General features: G+C 41.6%; 1 protein-coding gene across 3 annotated transcripts in view; it reads left to right on the forward strand.

The window, feature by feature from the left end:
* efl1 (elongation factor like GTPase 1) overlaps positions 1–19913 on the forward strand; it is a 371901-nt gene that overhangs the window by 288958 nt on the left and 63030 nt on the right. For all 3 annotated transcript variants that reach the window (XM_077518226.1, XM_077518227.1, XM_077518225.1), the window contains exons 16-19: positions 1458–1589; positions 1665–1812; positions 14542–14671; positions 16420–16546. In XM_077518226.1, coding sequence (XP_077374352.1) covers positions 1458–1589; positions 1665–1812; positions 14542–14671; positions 16420–16546 — 537 coding nt within the window. The remainder of the gene's footprint in view (positions 1–1457; positions 1590–1664; positions 1813–14541; positions 14672–16419; positions 16547–19913) is intronic.

Below are 19913 nucleotides of genomic sequence, written 5' to 3' on the forward strand. Positions count from 1 at the left end.
TAATAATATTAATAATTATTAGGGGTGTGAATTGCCTAGTACCTGACGATTCGATTCGTATCACGATTCACAGGTCACGATTCGATTCGATACCGATTAATCCCGATACGAATTTATAAGTCGATTGTTGCGATTTTTTTTCATTCAAATTTAGAAAATACTAATCAGTAAGCTTGTAGAGTGTAAGATTTATATGAAAATGTATTATTTATTTATCTGAAATTTCAGTCTTATAGAGGTTGTAATCTGTTTCATGTTTGAACAGCATTAAAATAAAATATTAAGGCTTAATGTTCCGTTCATATAACATTCTTCCATGCTCAAGGTGTGAATCCTTAAAAAAAAATAAAAAAAATCGATTCTGCCGATTATTGAATCGATTCGAGAATCGCTCGATGTAGTATCGCGATATATCGCCGAATCGATTTTTTTTAACACCCCTAATAATAATTATTATTATTATATTATTATTATTATTATTATTATTATTATTATTATTATTTATTTTTAATATTAAAAATATATATTTTTATTTATGGATCTATTTAAATTTCCACTTTATAAAAAAAAAATAGGAACTCCCTACACTATTAAAAACAAAAATTCTGTCAATTTTAGATAACTTTATTTACAGTAGAAATCTTTAGGGATCTATTTACTTGGTTTTTAATTTTTATTTTATAATAAATTAAAATAATAATAAATAAATCATTTAAAAAATACAATAATAGTAATAAATATTTTTTCAATTTTTATTTATTTTGTATTTATTTATTTAAAATAGTTATCATTATTTTTATTATTGTCAATAATTTTTATTATTATATTAATAATAACCTTGGAATTGCAGTGCATCTTTTATAATTTTTTAAACAAATCTGTTAATATAGTTTTAAAAGGACTTTTTTTCTATTTTACTGCAAATGAATATCGACTTGTAATATCGGTTATCGGCCTCCTTGACTACTAATGATCTGTAACATTATCGGCCTTGAAAAAAACATATGGGTCTACCCACTACTTTGTTTCCACATTAGCCGAATAACTACCGTAGATGCGATGCGCTGATTGGTCAGAACCATGGAGAACTACGGCAAGTTTGCGCCAATTATTCAGCGATTAAAAGAAATAGTTCCACTTTTATAGTCATATTACTAATAAAAAAAAAAAGAAAATGCAGGTATTTGGCATGTGGAAACTTCGTGTGAGTATGATGGGTTTATAGACTTTCATAATATTTAAAAAGATTGTATTTCCCAAATCTTGGAACGAAACTGCACGATGCAAAAGATAGCTTATGGCTTAATTGAGGGTCTTGCACCAGCCTACAAAAAAACACTTTTTAAACCCTTGCTGGCAATTATGATGGCAGACTGATCTGTGGTCTTTTTTTTTTTTCCTGTCATGAGTATTTATTTGAAAATATTTGTTTATTAATCGTTCCCATACTTTAATAGGTATTAAAGGTCTCGAAGACTTTATTTTGAAGTCAGCTACCATTTCCACCACTCCTGCTTGCCCACCCTTCACGCCGCACAACTTTGAGGCATCACCAATTGTCCGAGTTGCCATTGAACCAAAACACCCAAGTATGTATTTTTTTTGTTTTATTCATATATATTCTTTAAATATAACAATAATCTTTATTTCCATGCATGCATTAGGTGATATGCCAAAACTGGTTCGTGGAATGCGTCTGTTGAATCAAGCAGACCCCTGTGCTGAAGTGCTAATCCAGGAGACAGGCGAACATGTTTTGGTCACTGCTGGGGAGGTTCACCTCCAACGCTGCCTGGATGACCTCAAAGACCGGTCAGTTTTACCAGACAATACTGTTCATTGGCATGTCTAAAACTGATTGCTAATTTGAGATAATAGCTATGGCAAGGCAAGGCAAGTTTATTTGTTTTGCACATTTCATACACAAGGCAACTCAATGTGCTTTACACAAGGAAAGACAACACATAAGCGTCAAGAAACAGTAGTTAACATTCAGAGGAAGAAAAATTAATTACAAACTAACAATCTTACAACAAACTTTAAAACATTTAACATAAGGAAGTTTAAAATAATAATAATAATAATAATAATAATAATAACCACTTAATTAAAGCTGTTTAAAAGTCCCTAATCAAAGGTATAAGAAAAAAGCAAAGTTTTTAACCTGGATTTAAAAGCATTTACACGGGGCTGACTTCACTTCTGTTGGTAGCTTATTCCATCTGTGTGCAGCATAATAGCTAAATGCAGCTTCACCATGTTTGCTTCGAACTCTGGGTTCCACTAGTTGGCCCAAGTCTGTAGCTCTCAGAGGAGCCCTGCTGGGTTTGTACTCAATCAGCATTTCTTGGATATATTCAGGACCTAAACCATTTAATGATTTCTAGACGAGTAGCAGAACTTTAAAATCGATTCTACAGCTGACTGGGAGTCAGTGTAAATCCATAAGTACTGGAGTAATATGTTCTGATCTCTTTGTTTTGGTCAGAACTCGAGCTGCAACGTTTTGAATGAGCTGCAATTGTCTCATGTTCTTTTGAGAGAGTCCAGTCAGAGGACCGTTACAGTAATCTAGTCTGCTGGAGATAAAAGCATGAATAAGCTTCTCTTGGTCTGCTTGAAGCATGCAGTCCTTCAGTCTGGATATGTTTTTCAGCTGGTAAAAGGCTGTTTTCGGTACGGATTTAATATGATTGCTGAAGGTCAGGTCTGAGTGTATTAGTACCCCAAGTACCCCAAGATTTCGAACTTGGTCTTTAGTTTCTAAAGATTCAAGTTGTTTTTTAACAGCAATCCTCTTTTCTTTATTGCCGAAAACAGTGAGCTCTGTTTTGTTTTCGTTTAGCTGAAGGAAATTTTGGTTCATCCAGTTGTTAATTTGCTCTAGAGAATGACACAATACGTTAACTCTTTGACTGCCAGGCGTTATAAAAACAAAATAAAAAAATCCACAGTGCCAGCCGCTTTTGAGCATTTTAACTCATCTTTCAAGGCAAAAAGAATATTGTTTGCCTTTACTACATATACAATGTGGCTACTCAATGAAAGATCGCATTCCATTCATTGGAATTTTACTCATCATCATGAAACGTCTTTGGCAGTCAAAGAGTTAATAGAACTGCTGTCATTTGGGGACATTGATAAATACAGTTGTGTGTCATCTGCATAACTATGATAGTCAACATTGGCGTTCTGAAGCATTTGACCCAAAGGCAACATATACAGACTGAACAACAGGGCTCCAAGGACTGACCCTTGAGGGAGCCCACATGTCATGGCCTTTCGATCAGATTCAAAATTTCCAATGGTCACAAAGTAACTCCTTTCCTCCTTACTTTTCCGCTATGGTCTTTCCACGACATCTGTTTCTTGAGATTAATTTTAATTAGCTCATCTATGGGACATCCGGTTTAGCAACTCATGGAGTGAAACGTGGGTACGGGAGCTCCTGCAGATACCTAATGCTTGGCATTAGGTATCTGCTATGCGGCGGCTATTCGGCGGCTCCGCAAACGAGGCCTGCTCCTCTCGCTTCAACCACGTCTCGGAGTGTTGCGGCGACCCCGCCTCTGAGCGCATCTGCTTGCGTGTCGCCAACTTCTTCGGAAGAAGTTTCTGCTGCCATGAGCATGATTTTGGCGGACTTTAAAGCTGAACTGCTTGCTTTCCTACGTGAGGAGATGGTAGGAGTCTTTAAGGCTGAATTGAAAGAGGCAATGTCGAGCGGTTTGGCTCAGATAAAGTCCGAGCTACGAAGTTTTAAAGTGGAGCTGAATGCTAACATGCTAGCGATCACGTCGGAGGTGGCCGCACTTAAGGCGACGGTGACTGACATGGAAGGCTCGCTGTCTACATGTACCGATGACGTGGCTTCACTCAAGTCTATAGTGGACACACTTTCGTTGCAACTGAATGTTCTTGACAGTAAATGTGAGGATTTGGAGGCGAGGTCTCGTCGCAACAACATCCGCATAGTGGGTCTGTCCGAGGAACACTCAATTTAATGCGGCCACGGTTTCCTCACTCCTTAATAAGGATGCGCTCTCTCTGGACAAAGAACCCGTCGTGGACCGTGCGCATCGATCTCTGCAGCCAAAACCGAAGCCCGGTGAACGTCCCCACCATATTATTGCACGCATGCATTATTTTGCTGACGCTGTTGACATCTTAGGACGTGCCCGTGCTCAGCGGCGGTTTAAGATGAAGGATTCAACTGTCATCATATTTCCCGATCTTACGGCGCGGATGGCTAAGTCACGCACGGCTTTCAACGAGGTGAAACGCCAACTTAGGGACATTCCCGATGTCAAGTTTGGCCTGCTGCATCCAGCTCGTCTCCGGATTACACGAGGAAATGTCACACAGGAGTTTACGTCACCGAGTGAAGCTGTGGCGTTTGTGAAGACACTTCGATGAGTCGATGAGCTGGTTTGCCGTTATTTTTGTAATTGTTCTGGGTTGTATCGCGGCTCGACAACTTTAATCTCGTTAATGGCACCTTTTTTCACTCTTTCTTTTTCTCTTCTTTATTCTGTATTATTTTGTAACGTTTAGAGGTGCTCAATTTCTCTAGAGGGTTGTGAAGTTTGTGTAGTTTTATATTTTGAAAAATATACAGACATATTAAAGTGTTCGACTTAACTACACATTTAATATTTTTGCCCTGACCTTTTTTTTTCTGGTTCTATATTATATTGTTGGTATTTACAGTATTTGCAGGAGCTCCACTTTAGCTGGAGCGAGGTGAAGATGGTTCAAGTCCCGGAGTGTACCATTCTGTTTTTGGCTCCATGTGGAGTCTGCACTGGTATCCTGTCATTTTTGGATGGTGGTGGTGGGTGGGTGTTTTTCTGTTTTTGTTCGGGGTATGTTTATCATTTTGGGATGGTGGTGGTGGGTGGGTGTTTTTCTGTTTTTGTTCGGGGTATGTTTGTTATCGCCCCCCCCCCTTTTTTTTAATTTTATTTTATTTATTTATTTATTTATTTTTTCCCTTTCCTTTCTTCCCCCTTCTTTTCCTCCCCTTCCTTTCTTTATGTCCCTGGGGCAGGGGGTTGGGAGTCGGGGTCGCCTTTTGTTTTGAAACATGATTCCCATGGCTCACGATCCAAACACAAAGGTAAATTTTGTTAGTTGGAATATTAGGGGCTTGGGAGGTGCTGTCAAGCGGTGCAGGGTGTTCACCCACTTAAAACTTTTGAAGCCTGACATTGTCTTTCTGCAGGAAACTCATATGAGGATTAAAGATTTGGTCAGACTGAAATGCTCCTGGGTTGCTGAAGTTTTCCATTCTAGTTTCAACTCTAAGGCCAGAGGGGTCGCCATCTTGGTCAGTAAATCTGTTTCTTTTACAGCAACTAAAATTATTTCTGACAATAATGGAAGATACCTGATAGTTTTGGGTACTTTGTTTGGATGCCGGTCTTGCTAGTTAATGTTTACGCACCAAACTTTGACAGTCCTTCTTTTATAAACAAGTTGTTTGAACGTCTGCCTTCTCTGAATGATTGCTTTATTATTTTTGGTGGGGACATGAACTGCGCTATTTATCCACACCTGGACCGTTCAAAGCCTGGGTCTACACGATCACTAATGGCTAATGCTCTTTCTAATTTCATGTCCGACAATGGCTGTGTCTTTCCCTGGAGGTTCCGTAATCCGAGCGGTAGGGAATACTCTTTCTATTCTCATGTACATAAAACCTTTTCTCGCATAGATTATTTCTTTGTAGATGCCAAACGTGTATCAAATGTAACAGATATTTCTTACCATCCAATTGTGGTTTCGGACCATGCGCCCCTGTCCTTAAATGTTCAGTTATCTCCCGGTCGGCGTTATACCTCATATTGGCGATTTAATTCATCACTTTTATCAGGATAAGAAATTTCACAAATTTATTTCAGATGCAATCGATGATTTTATTGCTAATAATGACTCTGATTACGAACCAATCTCTAGAGCGTTATTGTGGGAATCTTTAAAGGCTTATTTACGTGGGCAAATAATTTCATATTCAGCACATCTGAAAAAGGCGAGGATGTTACGTGTCCAGACACTTTTAGCGGATTTAAAGTCTGTCGACCAACAGCTTGCAGTCGCCCCCTCTACTGATCTTTTGAAACGTCGTACAGTTTTACAGACAGAATCAGATATTATTACAACAGATGATGCTGAGCGTCTATTGCTTTACACACGTTCTAAATATTACGAATATGGGGATAAATCTGGGAGGTTACTGGCCCACCAGTTACGCTGTCAGGCGGCCTCACGCTTCATTCCTCATATTCAGGATGATACTGGGGCGCTGCATGAGGACCTAAAAGTTATTAATTCTATCTTTTGTTCTTTTTATGAGTCATTGTACAGGTCGGACTTCCCATTAGATCAAGCTGATATGTGCTCATTTTTAGACAAACTTCAAGTTCCTACCGTGAATTCGGAAATGAATAAATCTCTGAACTCAGACTTGACTGTTCAAGAATTAAATTCGGCTTTGCAAGGTATGCAAATTAATAAAGCTCCGGGTCCCGATGGTTTTTCGGTTGGATTCTATAAAGCATTTCAGGATAAGCTTAATCCTTTGCTCCATTCAGTTTTTGTCGAAGCATTGCGGCTTGGATCGCTCCCTCCTACTTTGAGGCAGGCTTCAATTAGTGTGCTTTTAAAAAAGGACAAGGATCCTGAACTTTGTGCCTCCTACAGGTCAATTTCTTTGATGAATGTGGACACAAAGATTCTTGCGAAGGCTTTGGCATGTCGACTTGAAAAGGTCCTCCCGACTATCATTTCTGAGGAACAGACTGGCTTTATAAAGGGGCGTCAGCTTTATTATAATGTTCGTACTTTATTAGATATTATCTATTCAAAGGATTCTGTGGCTGCACCTGAAGTAGTTATTTCGATTGACGCAGAAAAGGCATTTGATCGAGTCGAGTGGCCGTATCTGCTTGCAGTTTTAACCAAGTTCAGTTTGGGTGAAACATTCATATCATGGATACGCCTTCTTTATACATCTCCATGTGCTAGTATTGTCACTAACAACACTCAATCTGGATACTTTCCTCTGACTAGGGGTTGCAGGCAGGGATGCCCCCTTTCATCCCTCCTCTTCGCCCTTGCTATAGAACCATTGTCTGTTTATTTGACGTCGTCTTCTATTTTTATTTTTTATTTTTGGAATTACCAGAAAAGGCTCGGAATTTAAACTATCATTATATGCTGACGATCTGTTGCTCTATAATGTAAACCCAATTAAATCGTGTCCTGCGATCATTTCATTTTTTCACAGGTTTGGCATGTTCTCTGGATATAAAGTCAATATTGGTAAGAGTGAATGTTACCCAGTTAATGATTTAGCACTTAAGCTTTCTCAGCCTGACATTCCTTTTAAATTGAGCCCTTCGGGGTTTAGGTACCTGGGGGTCGGCATAGCAAGATCTTTCCTCTCCCTCCGTTGTGTAAATTTTTTCTCCTCTTTTGACCGAAATGAAGGCAGACTTTCAAAGGTGGGGTTCCCTCCCGCTCACTCTGATTGCCATTAAAATGACTGTTTTGCCAAAGTTTTTGTTTTTGTTCCAGTGCTTGCCAGTGTTTTTGCCTAAAAGTCTTTTTTAAGGAAGTAGACTCAATGATTTCTCATTTGTTGTGGAATGGTAAAGCACCCAGAGTTGCACTGAAAGTACTTAAACTTACAAAATTGTAGGTTCTATGGCGGGCTTTCTCTACCAAATTTTCAATTTTATTATTGGGCTGCAAATATAGCTAGAATTACGTTTTGGTCCAGTATGGTTGATGTATCTTGGTGTCACTTGGAGGCGCAGTCATGTTCTCCATTTTCTCTTCTTGCCTTGCTGACTGGTCCAGGAACCACAAACCCCTCTGGCCTTACCAACAACCCAGTGCTTACGCAACCCTTAAGATATGGTTTCAGTTTAGGAAGCAGTTTAATTTTTTGGCTCCCTTGGTGTTGACTCCATTATTAAAGAATCCAGTGTTTAAACCCGCACTTACTGACATCACCTTTGTCACATGGCAGGAGAAGGGACTTAAATGTTTTAAAGATTTTTATAAGGATGGGGCCTTTCAGTCTTTCACTGACCTGGTTACCGAATTTGACCTTCTATCCTCCCATCTTTTTCGATATTTTCAGGTGAGGAACTGTGCAAAACTTTTGTTTCCTAACTTCCCTCAACTTCCACCTGAACAACCGTGGGGTGAACTTTTGCAACATGATCCATTACGAAAAGCTTTATCTTATAAAATTTATGATTCTATTCAGTCTTTTAATGCGTCTGTGTTTAGGTCAACAAAGGAAGCATGGGAACGTGAGTTGGATTTGGTTTTTGATGATCACTGGTGGGACTCTGCACTGAGGGTTATTCATACAACTTCTATCTGTGCTCGTTTGGCACTGATTCAATTTAAAGTTGTATTTAGATGTCATTATTCTAAGACTAGGCTGTCACGATTTTTCCCGAATACTATAGATGTTTGTGATAAGTGTGGAACTTCACCCTGTGATCTTGCGCATATGTTTTTTTCCTGTTCAGCCTTGGCTAACTTTTGGGAAATTTATTTTGATACTTTGTCCAAGGTTCTTTCCAGGCCCATAACCATATCACCTCATGTTGGAATTTTTGGTCTCCCCGACGATTATTTCAGTTATACGGCTAGGGATCTGGAAGTTATAGCTTTCACCTCTGTCGTTGCTAAACGAAGCTTTCTCCTCAACTGGAAATCAACAACTGCCTCCTCACACACCCAGTGGGCCAACGATGTCATGTCCTTTTTGAAAGTTGAGAAAATAAGATATTCAAGAAATGGTACTTTAACAAAATTCTTTAACAAGTGGCAACCCTTTATGGACTTCTTCAAGACAGGTTAACGCTCAACACCCCCCCCCCCTCCCCCACTTATTTTGTTTGTTTTTTTCAATTAAATTTTGCTTGGTTTTGGTTTGTTTTATTCTTATTCTTATTATTATTGTGTTTTTTGTCTATTTTTATTTTTTGTTTAAATGTTAAATAAGCAAATTAAAAAATGTGTATGTATATGACTGTTGTAAATTTTTACATAAGTCTGGATGTTCTGATTTTGGTATACACTTCAAAAAAAATATTTAACCAAAGGTAGCTCATCTATAAGGACTTGGGCTTCGAGAGCCGGAGGCTTCAAGGCTAACAACATGAAAGAGTTGTGTAATGGTTCTGAAGGACGTTTTGCTGAATGCCAAGGTGAATTTGCCATTGAAAAATGGGGTGACATCCGGTAGCGCCATGTTCCAAGCAGCCGGTTGAAGGACCACGCTCCGTTTGTACTCGATTTATTTCCTAACAAAAACCACAATACTAGGGATGGGTACCAAAGACGGTACTTTTGTGGTAAGGACCGATTGGGATCGGTACTTCCGAGCACTTATTCACGTAAAATAAAACTGTGCCATGTTTCGAGACTGAAGTCGTTTTAAGTTGTGATTGTGTGGAAGTATGTGAGTTAAATATTTTCCATGGTGCACTTGAACGCAACATTATATGCAAATTACACACCTGGCATGCTGACGTACCACATTCGCGGGATCCTAGCTGGTCTGAAGCCGCGTGAGGCCAGGTCTGGGGCCAGGCGGAAGCTCAGCTCAGCTGAGAGACCGACCGCGCAACCCGTGGGTTGGGTGGTCGGTCCACAACGCAGCATTCCCTCAATCGGGTCCAGGCCGGGCCACTGCCGGTGGAGGGACGCCAACATTTCCGGGTTTGGAAACAACCAAGACTTTTGTGCCGCTCGACAAGCCAAACAAATACATAAAGTTTATAAAGGAGGAGGAAAGCCTCCGCACCTATCAGCGCAAGGCTGGGAGCGACCCCACCGAATAGAATCATGACAGAAGGTAAACGGCTTCACCATCGTTAAGGTATATATAAGGTATAGGACATGGTAATTTGGATGTACAGTAGGCTACTACTTTTGACTATATTTACAATCGCTAAAGCTTGTGGCCAAAATGTAGTGAACACATGACAGACCACGTCGGGTGCAGTCAAATGATTAATTTGAACCCAATTATTCTCTTTGTTCACATCATGTCCCCTTCCAACTGTTTTTTTATTTTATTTATTTATTTATTTTTTTACTATATTGAGTGCAAAGTGGGTTGGAACTTCAAACCCATTGCGCGGCGTGTGGCAGCCTTTATGTTCTGGAAAAATAACGAAAACACCAATTATACTGTTATACATTTATTTTTTTTACTATTGCTCCCTGGCTCATTTGTTTTACATTTTTGTTATTTTTCAAAGTTTATATATTTAAATGTAATTGTTAAATTGATTAGAAAAAAAATACTGTTGCATAACAATGAACATTTATTACATCCAAATAAATAAATAAAATTGGAAAAAAAATAAAAAATAAAAAAAATAAAACGAAAACAAGAGCACAAATGTACCGAAAATTAGTACCATGGAGTACCGGTATCGATTCCCAGGTACCGAATATTGGAACAGTATCGGTTCAAATGTGAAAGGTATCCATCCCTACACAATGCTCGATGATTTCTTTCCTTTTTTTTTAACATGGCAACATCCCAAGAGGCAAACAATTGCAAAACCAGGATCAAAATAAAGAAAACAGTGACAACTTGAGATAACTAAGTTTGAAACAAACCTCGGGCGGACCTGCAGCTGCAGAGGATAGAGAGATGATGTCACAAAATTGCAAAAGAGTCGCGAAGGCGGTCGGTTCTGTTGCGATTGACTCAGCCGGGCTGGCTGTCTTTGGGCTTCCTTTCGGTCTGGGCTTAATTTGGGCTTATTTTGTGCTTACTTTGCCGCTAACATCGGAGTGCAGGAGTAACTCATGGCTCATGACTAGAGGTGGGAATCTTGGGGCACCTCACGATTCGATTGCGATTACGATTCAGAGGCTACGATTCGATTATAAAACGATTATTGATTTCCCCCCAGGCAGCAGAAAAAAAACAATGTATTTTGGTGCTTTTAATGTTTCGTACATTAGTTACAAAAATAGTACAAAAGTCCTCTCAGGCCAAAATAAACTACTATTTCAGTATCAAGTTAACAGTTCAAAACAGTAAATAAAATACTCAAGTCCTCATTCTGTAACAACAGCTTTTAAGTATATTCAGTCTTCAACAGAATAAAACATAGCATTGAGCAAAAATATATTATTTTTATCCACTCAAAAGTGCACTGAGATATAAATGAAAGACAATGTGAACTACTACTTCAATACAAATGCCTAAAAAAAAAAAAAGTGCTTTCCTGCTTTTTAAGTTGTGTAAAGATGAACATGTAAACATTAAAGTTTCTCAGAGGTACAAAAAAAAAAAACCCTCAAGTGCTTTTCTGCTTTTTAACTTGTGAAAACATGAACGTGTAAACATTAAAGGGATCGTTCGGCTTTTTTAACATGAATCTCAATTTGATCCTCACCTCCCGTGTGTGCGATCAGCACTGACTTCTTTCTGACAGCGTTCGGTGACACGCGTTCATGTTCGACGTTGGACGAGAGGAAAATAGTCCAGCAAGCTGGCTGGGGTCTCGGAAATAAAGCGTTTTTCTTCTAAAAAAAACTATTTGTTTTCAAAAGCGTGATACATTTCCACCACAATACTCTTTTCTGAATAAAGTCAGACGCCATTACCGCCAGCCACTACTTTTCTGTTCGTTCGTTCGTATCACTGCGCGGCGCCCTGTAGAACGCTAACCGACGCACTGCAGTCAGCTAGCTGATACTTCCGCCTGAAGTTGTTTGCCTTTTCGGAGCAGGTCTGATCGGACGAAGAGGTGGGTTGGTCAGCTCAGCCATGCTTGTTGTTGTTTTGAATGTCGAGGCGTGAGTTGTGGATGTGTACTCTCGGTCCGTCCCATTAAGCGTCCCGAAGACCGCGCGCGCTACTGCGTTTCAGTTCCGCGTACTTTCCGCTCCGGTCCACTTTTAGTTTCGGTTCCCTTGGCATATTTATATAATCGGAATTTGGACTTTTGTGAATCGTTCTCGATTGTTCCACGGCCGAATCGTGAATAATCTAAGAATCGGAAATTTTGCACACCTCTACTCATGACATATTTAAAATTGCTCTGTTCCTCCTTTTACCCGAGTGCCTTAACTCTATAACTGACAAATGTTAAAACAACCGTTTCAACGTTTTCAGCATTTTCACTAATGAGGCACGATATGAAAAATTTCAACCGATACCGATAATCGCTAATTTCCTGCTTTGTATGGTCGATACCGATGGCCGATAACATTTGTTTTTTTTTAATATTTAATATAGCCTTCATATAATTGCAATTTGTTCATCCAGGAATGGAAAAACTGATGTTTTAGTAGCTCTGATTATGACAGCAAACAAAGGTGTCTCTTTCAAATATGTATTTTCTATATGAAATGGCTAACAGATAATTACACAAAATAAAAAGTTAGTTTTTAAATTAATACAGAACTACAAATGGTTTATCTGGAAAAACAAAACATTCATGTATGTATGCATTATGCAATAGGAATGCATTTATTCAACCCTAAGTGCAATTGTGCATGAAGATGAGGTAGGTGAACGTTTGGTAAAATTATATGCATTGACATTTGTCAACCTTAATTTAAAAAAATTGAAATCAAGTAAATAGACAAAATTGGTATTGCAGCAACACTTGTGGGTGCGTGGGTGTTTATGTTGTTTCCCGTGGTCCTGTGAGGGAAACTCAGACTGGAAAATAATAAATAAATAAGTCAGTAAATAAATAAATAAATAAATGAATGAATGAATAAATAAATAAATAAATAAATAAATAAATACGCAAGCTGCTTACATTCGCATGTTTTGTTGTGGCTTGGTTACAGCCGACAGTAACTGGCATTAAATAGTTAATTCACTGCTTGGCTTGGCTTTAAAAGTTAAACATAAAATAAAATATGATACGCATCCTTGAAAACCCCCACCCCGAACTGCGGTGAGACTTACGTGTAGTGGTAGTCCATTCTTGTCAATAAAGCTGTGGCCACTTCGGAGGATGCAACGTGGCTCCAAATGTGCTATTAACTTGTAAACAAAAAACAAAACGAGGCAGCTAGAAAAAAAAACGGCTGCTTGTCTAGCGCTATGAAAGCCTAACTTTGGCGTTAATGGCTTTAGGTTTGTTGTTTCTGCCTTGCTGTCTTCTTAACCTAGCGCCGTTAGCCTAGCAACATTAGCTGCTACAGCTGTGCCTCATTCAAGTTCGTTCAAAACGGCTCTGCTCCGCTTTCTCTCCTCTGCTATGCTTTCTGTCCTCTGTCTGGATGGTAATTGTCATTCCGCCTTTAGATTTGTTGGTGCTGGCTTGTTAGCTTAGCGCCGTTAGCCTAGCAGCATTAGTTGCTGCATCTGTGCCTCCTTCAAGTTCGTTCAGAACGGCTCTGCCATGATGAAGGATTTTCAGGTGAGCAAAAGCTTTCTTTCCCCCTTCGAATCCTTGCTGAAAGTGTTTTGAGCTTCTGCCATGGAGAAAAACCACCACACTGGTGAGGAGGACATGTTGATTGCTACGTGCTAGTCTAGACAGTAGTGTGGGGCGGACCAAGACTCAGTTACGCTGTTTTTTTCTTTTTTTTTCTTTTTCTTTTTTTTTTTTTTGAGATGCCGGTCTACAAGAGCGAGAGGCATGATAGATGATGTAATCAGCGCGACATGGTCTATACAAGACATAAGCAGCGCGACTTGGTGTATTGTAGGGTCCTCACGTTGCGACAGTGTACAGACTTTAATAGATGTATCGTACCTATGTATCGGCTAAAATATACATATCGGGCCGATGAAAAATGATGTCATATCGGTCCAATAAATATCGTGCATCCCTAATTTTCACTCATCTTTCAAGGCAAACAGAATATTGTGCACATGGCCTTACATAAACATGGTGGATACCATATGAAAGATTGGATTTCATTCTTTCGTTAGAAAAAAACTACATTGCTACTTTATTCGGTTCTTTAGTAATCACCATTTGAAAATAGGTAATTGGAGTGACATTGAGCGAAAATTGAAAAGATAAGGAAAAATCAAGCTTTTTGTGAAAAGATACATTTTCTCCACAACAGTGACTTTGACACTAATATTTTTTGTTTAGTGACACTCTGTGAATTACATTTAATGTGACAAAGGTTTTGATCATACGTGTCATCGATTTAATCAGATATGTCATGTTTCATTGTAATTTCGTACACTGGCAGCCCATTGAAAAGAGATTCAATGCTGCCATCTGCTGGCCATATTTAGTGGCTGTTTTTGTTTCCACAACCAGGCAGTGCTGCACTTAGACGTTGCACTGGCAATTGATAAAAAATAAAAAAAACACGCACAAAAAAAAACAAAAACATACATGACGTTAATTAACGTTTATGGCGGCATTCATAGGGATTTTAGCATACGTCATTAAACGTTTTTGGCGGTCAAACAGTTAAGATATGCGGCAACAGGTGGCATATCTGTCTTTCTTGGCAATCATTAACATGCTGTATTATAACAAGGTTTTGACTTGGTTTCCAAAGGTTTGCTAAAATTGAGATCAGCACATCTAAACCCATCATTCCATTCCGAGAGACAGTGGTGCGTCCTCCGAAAGTTGATATGGTGAATGAAGATCTTGGCAAGCAACAAAAGGTGGCTGTCATTCACCAGGTGGGTCAACTATTCTGGTATTGTCTTTATGGTACTTGGCTGCAAGAAAATGTATCTTTTTAAATTGTATTTTATTTTTTTAATTGTTTGAGTCAGAAGTGTATTGTTTGAAAAACTGATCAACTCACTTCAGTCTTTGTTTTTCACCCTTGTTACTTTCACAATTGTAACCCTTCCTACAATTAAAAAAAATGGCCTGGGGGGTCGTACCTTAGCGCTGCCGTGGCTTGGGGTGCCCTGGGGGGGCTGTGCTCACCTTGTTGGGCCGCGGTCGACGGCTCCCCTCTTTGGTGGAGGTTCTTATGCATGCCAGATCCATCACACCAGCATCTACTGAAATTCAAACAGAACTCGCTTCGCCCTCCCACTGCTCCCTGAATCAGTGGAGGCTGGTGTCTGTGGATCTCACTCTGCTTCATCTATCCTTCCCTCCTTCCTCTCTTTAGTTTTTCCTCTGGTCTCTTGAGATCTCCCTAATCTGTTGGAATTTAGAGGTTTCTGGCGTTGGCGTAAGATTCTGCTTTTGTAACCATGTGGGTGGCAGGTGGTGTTTAGTTTGTGCTGGATTTCACTTTGATTCATCTTTCTTTCCTTTGACCTTTCCTCTGGTCTCCTGACCTTCTGAACTTTACGACTCTGGTGAGACTCTGAAGTAGCCGGTCAAGATGCAGGGTGATGGGGTTTAAATTAGGTTTTAGGTGAACTAATGAGTACAGATTCACACACACAAATGCGCACATACGCACTAGGGCTGCACGATATTGGAAAAACATGCGATATGCGATTATAGTTGCTGAGCATAGCGATATCGATATTATTGCGATATTTAACATGTACCTAAAGAAATGACATTTTTATTATCTAATGAAAGAATTATATTGTTTTCATGCTGCAAAATAATCCAAATCAATGTATTCTTAATTAATTGTAATGAGCTCTCGATAATGTTCAACTCTTGGATGGCAGTGCACATTTTCGTTAAGTACACTGTGTTCCAACTATGTTTTGCATTTGCATTATTAGGGTTGGAACAACCATGGAACTAGGGGCGTGGAAACCAAATAAAAAGAGAGGGTGAGGAGGGGATTTTTTTCAGCAGTAGTGAATTGTATCAGTCAGTTCCTCTCCTCTCTCCTCGCGAGCCTTGAACTGAGTGTCTTCTCTCCTTTTAAGTCATGTTTGATAAATGTCAAACAGGTAAACCTGACAGTCTGACTGGTCAAATTCAGATGAAAGCATAAAATTCAACATCAAACTTATTGCATATCTGTGCGATATGCATATTGCATAGGCCAATATTGCGATATCGCAAAATTTTCGGAATTTGTGCAGCCCTAAACGCACGTTAAGAAAAAAAAAAGAAAGAAAGAGAGAGCAATGATGATATGTTGAATCGGTAAGACTGCCGAAGGAACAATTCTGATCTCTTTAAAAAAAATAAAAAAAAATAAAAAAAAGGGGGAGGGAGGATCTGATCTGATTCAGGGAGATAAAGCTCAGTTTTCCAAATGATGGTGTGATATGAGGATACAATGGACCTTATTCGTTATTTTATTTTTTAAACATGAATCAGAAATGTTCTATATTGGTCCTTCCAGTTCATGAAAATATTTTCCCTTGAAAAGTTTTTGATTTGTCATGAATACAAACACATTCCAGGTGTGATTATCTCATAATTGTAGACAGTATGACAATATGATAGCATTAAAGAAGTTTAAAATCATTAAATGTGTTTTCATGTATGTTAGGTAAGAGAGGAAGGTTCTCATGGTCGTTCTTCGGAGACTCTTCATGTTGACAGCAGTGGTTTGGTCACACTCACTACTCCAAATAAAATGGCCACTGTCAGCGTCCGTGCTATCCCCATGCCTCAGGGTAAGATCAAAATAAATTGACTTGTTTTTATAGCCCTCACTAATCTTAAGGTAGACACTGTTTTTTTTTAACGTTTTATTTATTTATTAATTTTTTATTAAAGGACCGGTTCAAAGCTCAAGTTTGCATGTGCTTGTGTCTGTCTTTTCAGAGCATTATTGGTTCAGTCACGAGTGTAACAGTTTATGTATTTGTCCCCAACCGTCTCGGTTCAAACAACACGGTTCGGTGCATGTACTCAGATGACGAATATGCAAGTTCATTGTAGTATCCACACTGCCAAACCAGGTGGCATTAATGTGCCTAAATATGTTTGCCAACCAACAGTTGAGGGGGGAAAAAAAAAAAAAATCCCAAAAAAAAATCCATCACAAATTGCGGCCAATATAGTTTTTTTTTTCCCACACTCAATAAATGGTCATTTGTGTGTGCGTTTGTTTACTTAGGTCAGTAATATTCACTCGCGTTGCTTTTTGCCTCTTCTGTCAAGTACCGTAATTGCTGGACTATGAGGCGCACCTGATTATAAGCCGCACCCACTACATTTCTAAATGAAAAAGCGTTTTGTCCATACATAAGCCGCACCTGACTAAAAGCCGCATGTGCCCACATTGAAAATGAGATATTTACAAAGAAAGTCGGTACTATGTAAGTGAGGGCCAGTGACCACTTTCATTATTGTAAGCAGAAGATCTCGCTTACCCACTTTCAACGGACCGATACAGAGTCCGCATAACTGCAGACGCTGCACCGATCCGCCTGTCGATGTCTCACTCCTCCTACCCTCACTCGTGAACAAGACCCCAAGATACTTGAACTCCTCCACTTGGGGTAGGATCTCATCCCCGACCTGGAGAGGACACGCCACCCTTTTCCGACTGAGGACCATGGTCTCGGATTTGGAGGTGCTGATTTTCATCCCAACCGCTTCACACTCGGCTGCGAACCGCTCCAGTGAGAGTTGGAGATCCCGGCTTGATGAAGCCAACAGCACCACATCATCTGCAAAAAGCAGAGATCCAATGCTGAGGCCACCAAACCGGACCCCCTCAACGCCTCGGCTGCGCCTAGAAATTCTGTCCATAAAAATTATGAACAGAATCAGTGACAAAGGGCAGCCTTGGCAGAGTCCAACCCTCACTGGAAGTGAATCTGACTTACTTGCAATGCGGACCAAACTCTGGCAACGGTCGTACAGGGACCAAACAGCCCGTATCAGGGGGCCCGGTACGCCATACTCCCGAAGCACAAACCACAGGACTCCCCGAGGGACACGGTCGAACGCCTTCTCCAAATCCACAAAACACATGTGGACAGGTTGAGCGAACTCCCACGCACCCTCGAGGATCCTGCTGAGGGTGTAGAGCTGGTCCACTGTTCCACGGCCAGGACGAAAGCCACACTGCTCCTCCTGAATCCGAGATTCGACTTCCCGACGGACCCTCCTCTCCAATACCCCTGAATAGACCTTACCAGGGAGGCTGAGGAGTGTGATCCCTCTGTAGTTGGAACACACCCTCCGGTCCCCCTTCTTAAAAAGGGGGACCACCACCCCGGTCTGCCAATCCAGATGCACTGTCCCCGATGTCCACGCAATGTTGTAGAGGCGTGTCAACTACGACAGCCCCACAACATCCAGAGTCTTTAGGAACTCCGGGCGGATCTCAACCACCCCCGGGGCCCTGCCACCGAGGAGCTTTCTGACCACCTCAGTGACTTCGACCCCAGAGATAGGAGAGCCCACCTCAGAGTCCCCAGACTCTGCTTCCTCAAAGGAAGACGTGTCGGTGGAATTGAGGAGATCTTTGAAGTATTCCCCCCACCAATTCACGACGTCCCGAGTCGAGGGCAGCAGCACCCCATCTCCACTATACACAGTGTTAATGGTGTACTGCTTTCCTCTCCTGAGACGTCGGATGGTGGACCAGAATTTCCTCGAAGCCGCCCGGAAGTCGTTTTCCATGGCCTTACCGAACTCCTCCCATGTCCGAGTTTTTGCCTCAGCAACCGCCGAAGCCGCGTTCCGCTTGTCCAGCCGGTACCTGTCAGCTGCCTCCGGAGGCCCACAGGCCAAAAAGGCCCGATAGGATTCCTTCTTCAGCTTGACGGCATCCCTTACCGCTGGTGTCCACCAGCGGGTTCGAGGATTACCGCCGCGACAGGCACCGACCACCTTACGGCCACAGCTCCGATCGGCCGCCTCAACAATGGAGGCGCGGAACATGGCCCATTCGGACTCAATGTCCCCCACCGCCCCCGGGACAAGGGAGAAGCTCTGCCAGAGGTGGGCGTTGAAGCTCTTTCTGACAGGGGATTCCTCCAGACGTTCCCAGTTGATCCTCACAATACTTTTGGGTCTGCCAGGTCGGACCGGCATTTTCCCCCACCATCGGAGCCAACACACCACCAGGTGGTGATCAGTTGACAGCTACGCCCCTCTCTTCTCCCAAGTGTCCAAAACATGCGGCCGCAAATCCGATGACACGATTACAAAGTCGATCATTGAACTGCGGCCCAGGGTGTCCTGGTGCCAAGTGCACATATGGACACCCTTATGTTTGAACATGGTGTTCGTTTTGGACAGTCCGTGACGAGCAAAGAAGTCCAATAACAGAACACCGCTCGGATTCCGATCGGGGCGCCGTTCCTCCCAATCACGCCCCTCCAGGTCTCACTGTCATTGCCCACGTGAGCGTTGAAGTCCCCCAGCAGGACGAGGGAGTCTCCAGGGGAAGCACTCCAGCACACCCTCCAAGGACTCCAAAAAGGGTGGGTACTCTGAACTGCTGTTTGGTGCATATGCATAAACAACAGTCAGGACCCGTCCCCCCACCCGAAGGCGGAGGGGGGCTACCCTCTCGTCTACCGGGGTGAACCCCAACGTACAGGCGCCGAGCCGGGGGGCAATAAGTATGCCCACACCTGCTCTGCGCCTCTCACCATGGGCAACTCCAGTGGAAGAGAGTCCAACCCCTCTCGAGAGGACTGGTACCAGAGCCCAAGCCGTGTGGAGGCGAGTCCGACTAGGTCTAGTCGGAAATTCTCGGCCTCACACACCAGCTCGGGCTCCTTACCTGCCAGAGAGGTGACATTCCATGTCCCAAGAGCCAGCTTCTGTAGCTGGGGATCGGTCCGCCAAGGTCTCCGCCTTTGGCTGCCACCCAGCCTACTCTGCACCCGACCCCTTTGGCCCCTCTCACCAGTGGTGGGCCCGTGGGAAGGGGGACCCATGTTGCCTCTTCGGGCTATGCCCGGCCGGGCCCCATGGGTGCAGGCCTGGCCACCAGGCGCTCGCCAATTAGCCCCGCCTCCAGGAAAATGGCCAGGTGTTTTCCCTAAATGTAACATAACTGCTTATAGCTTAATG

The sequence above is a fragment of the Festucalex cinctus genome, chromosome 4, assembly GCF_051991245.1.
Source record: "Festucalex cinctus isolate MCC-2025b chromosome 4, RoL_Fcin_1.0, whole genome shotgun sequence".
Lineage (NCBI taxonomy): Eukaryota > Metazoa > Chordata > Actinopteri > Syngnathiformes > Syngnathidae > Festucalex > Festucalex cinctus.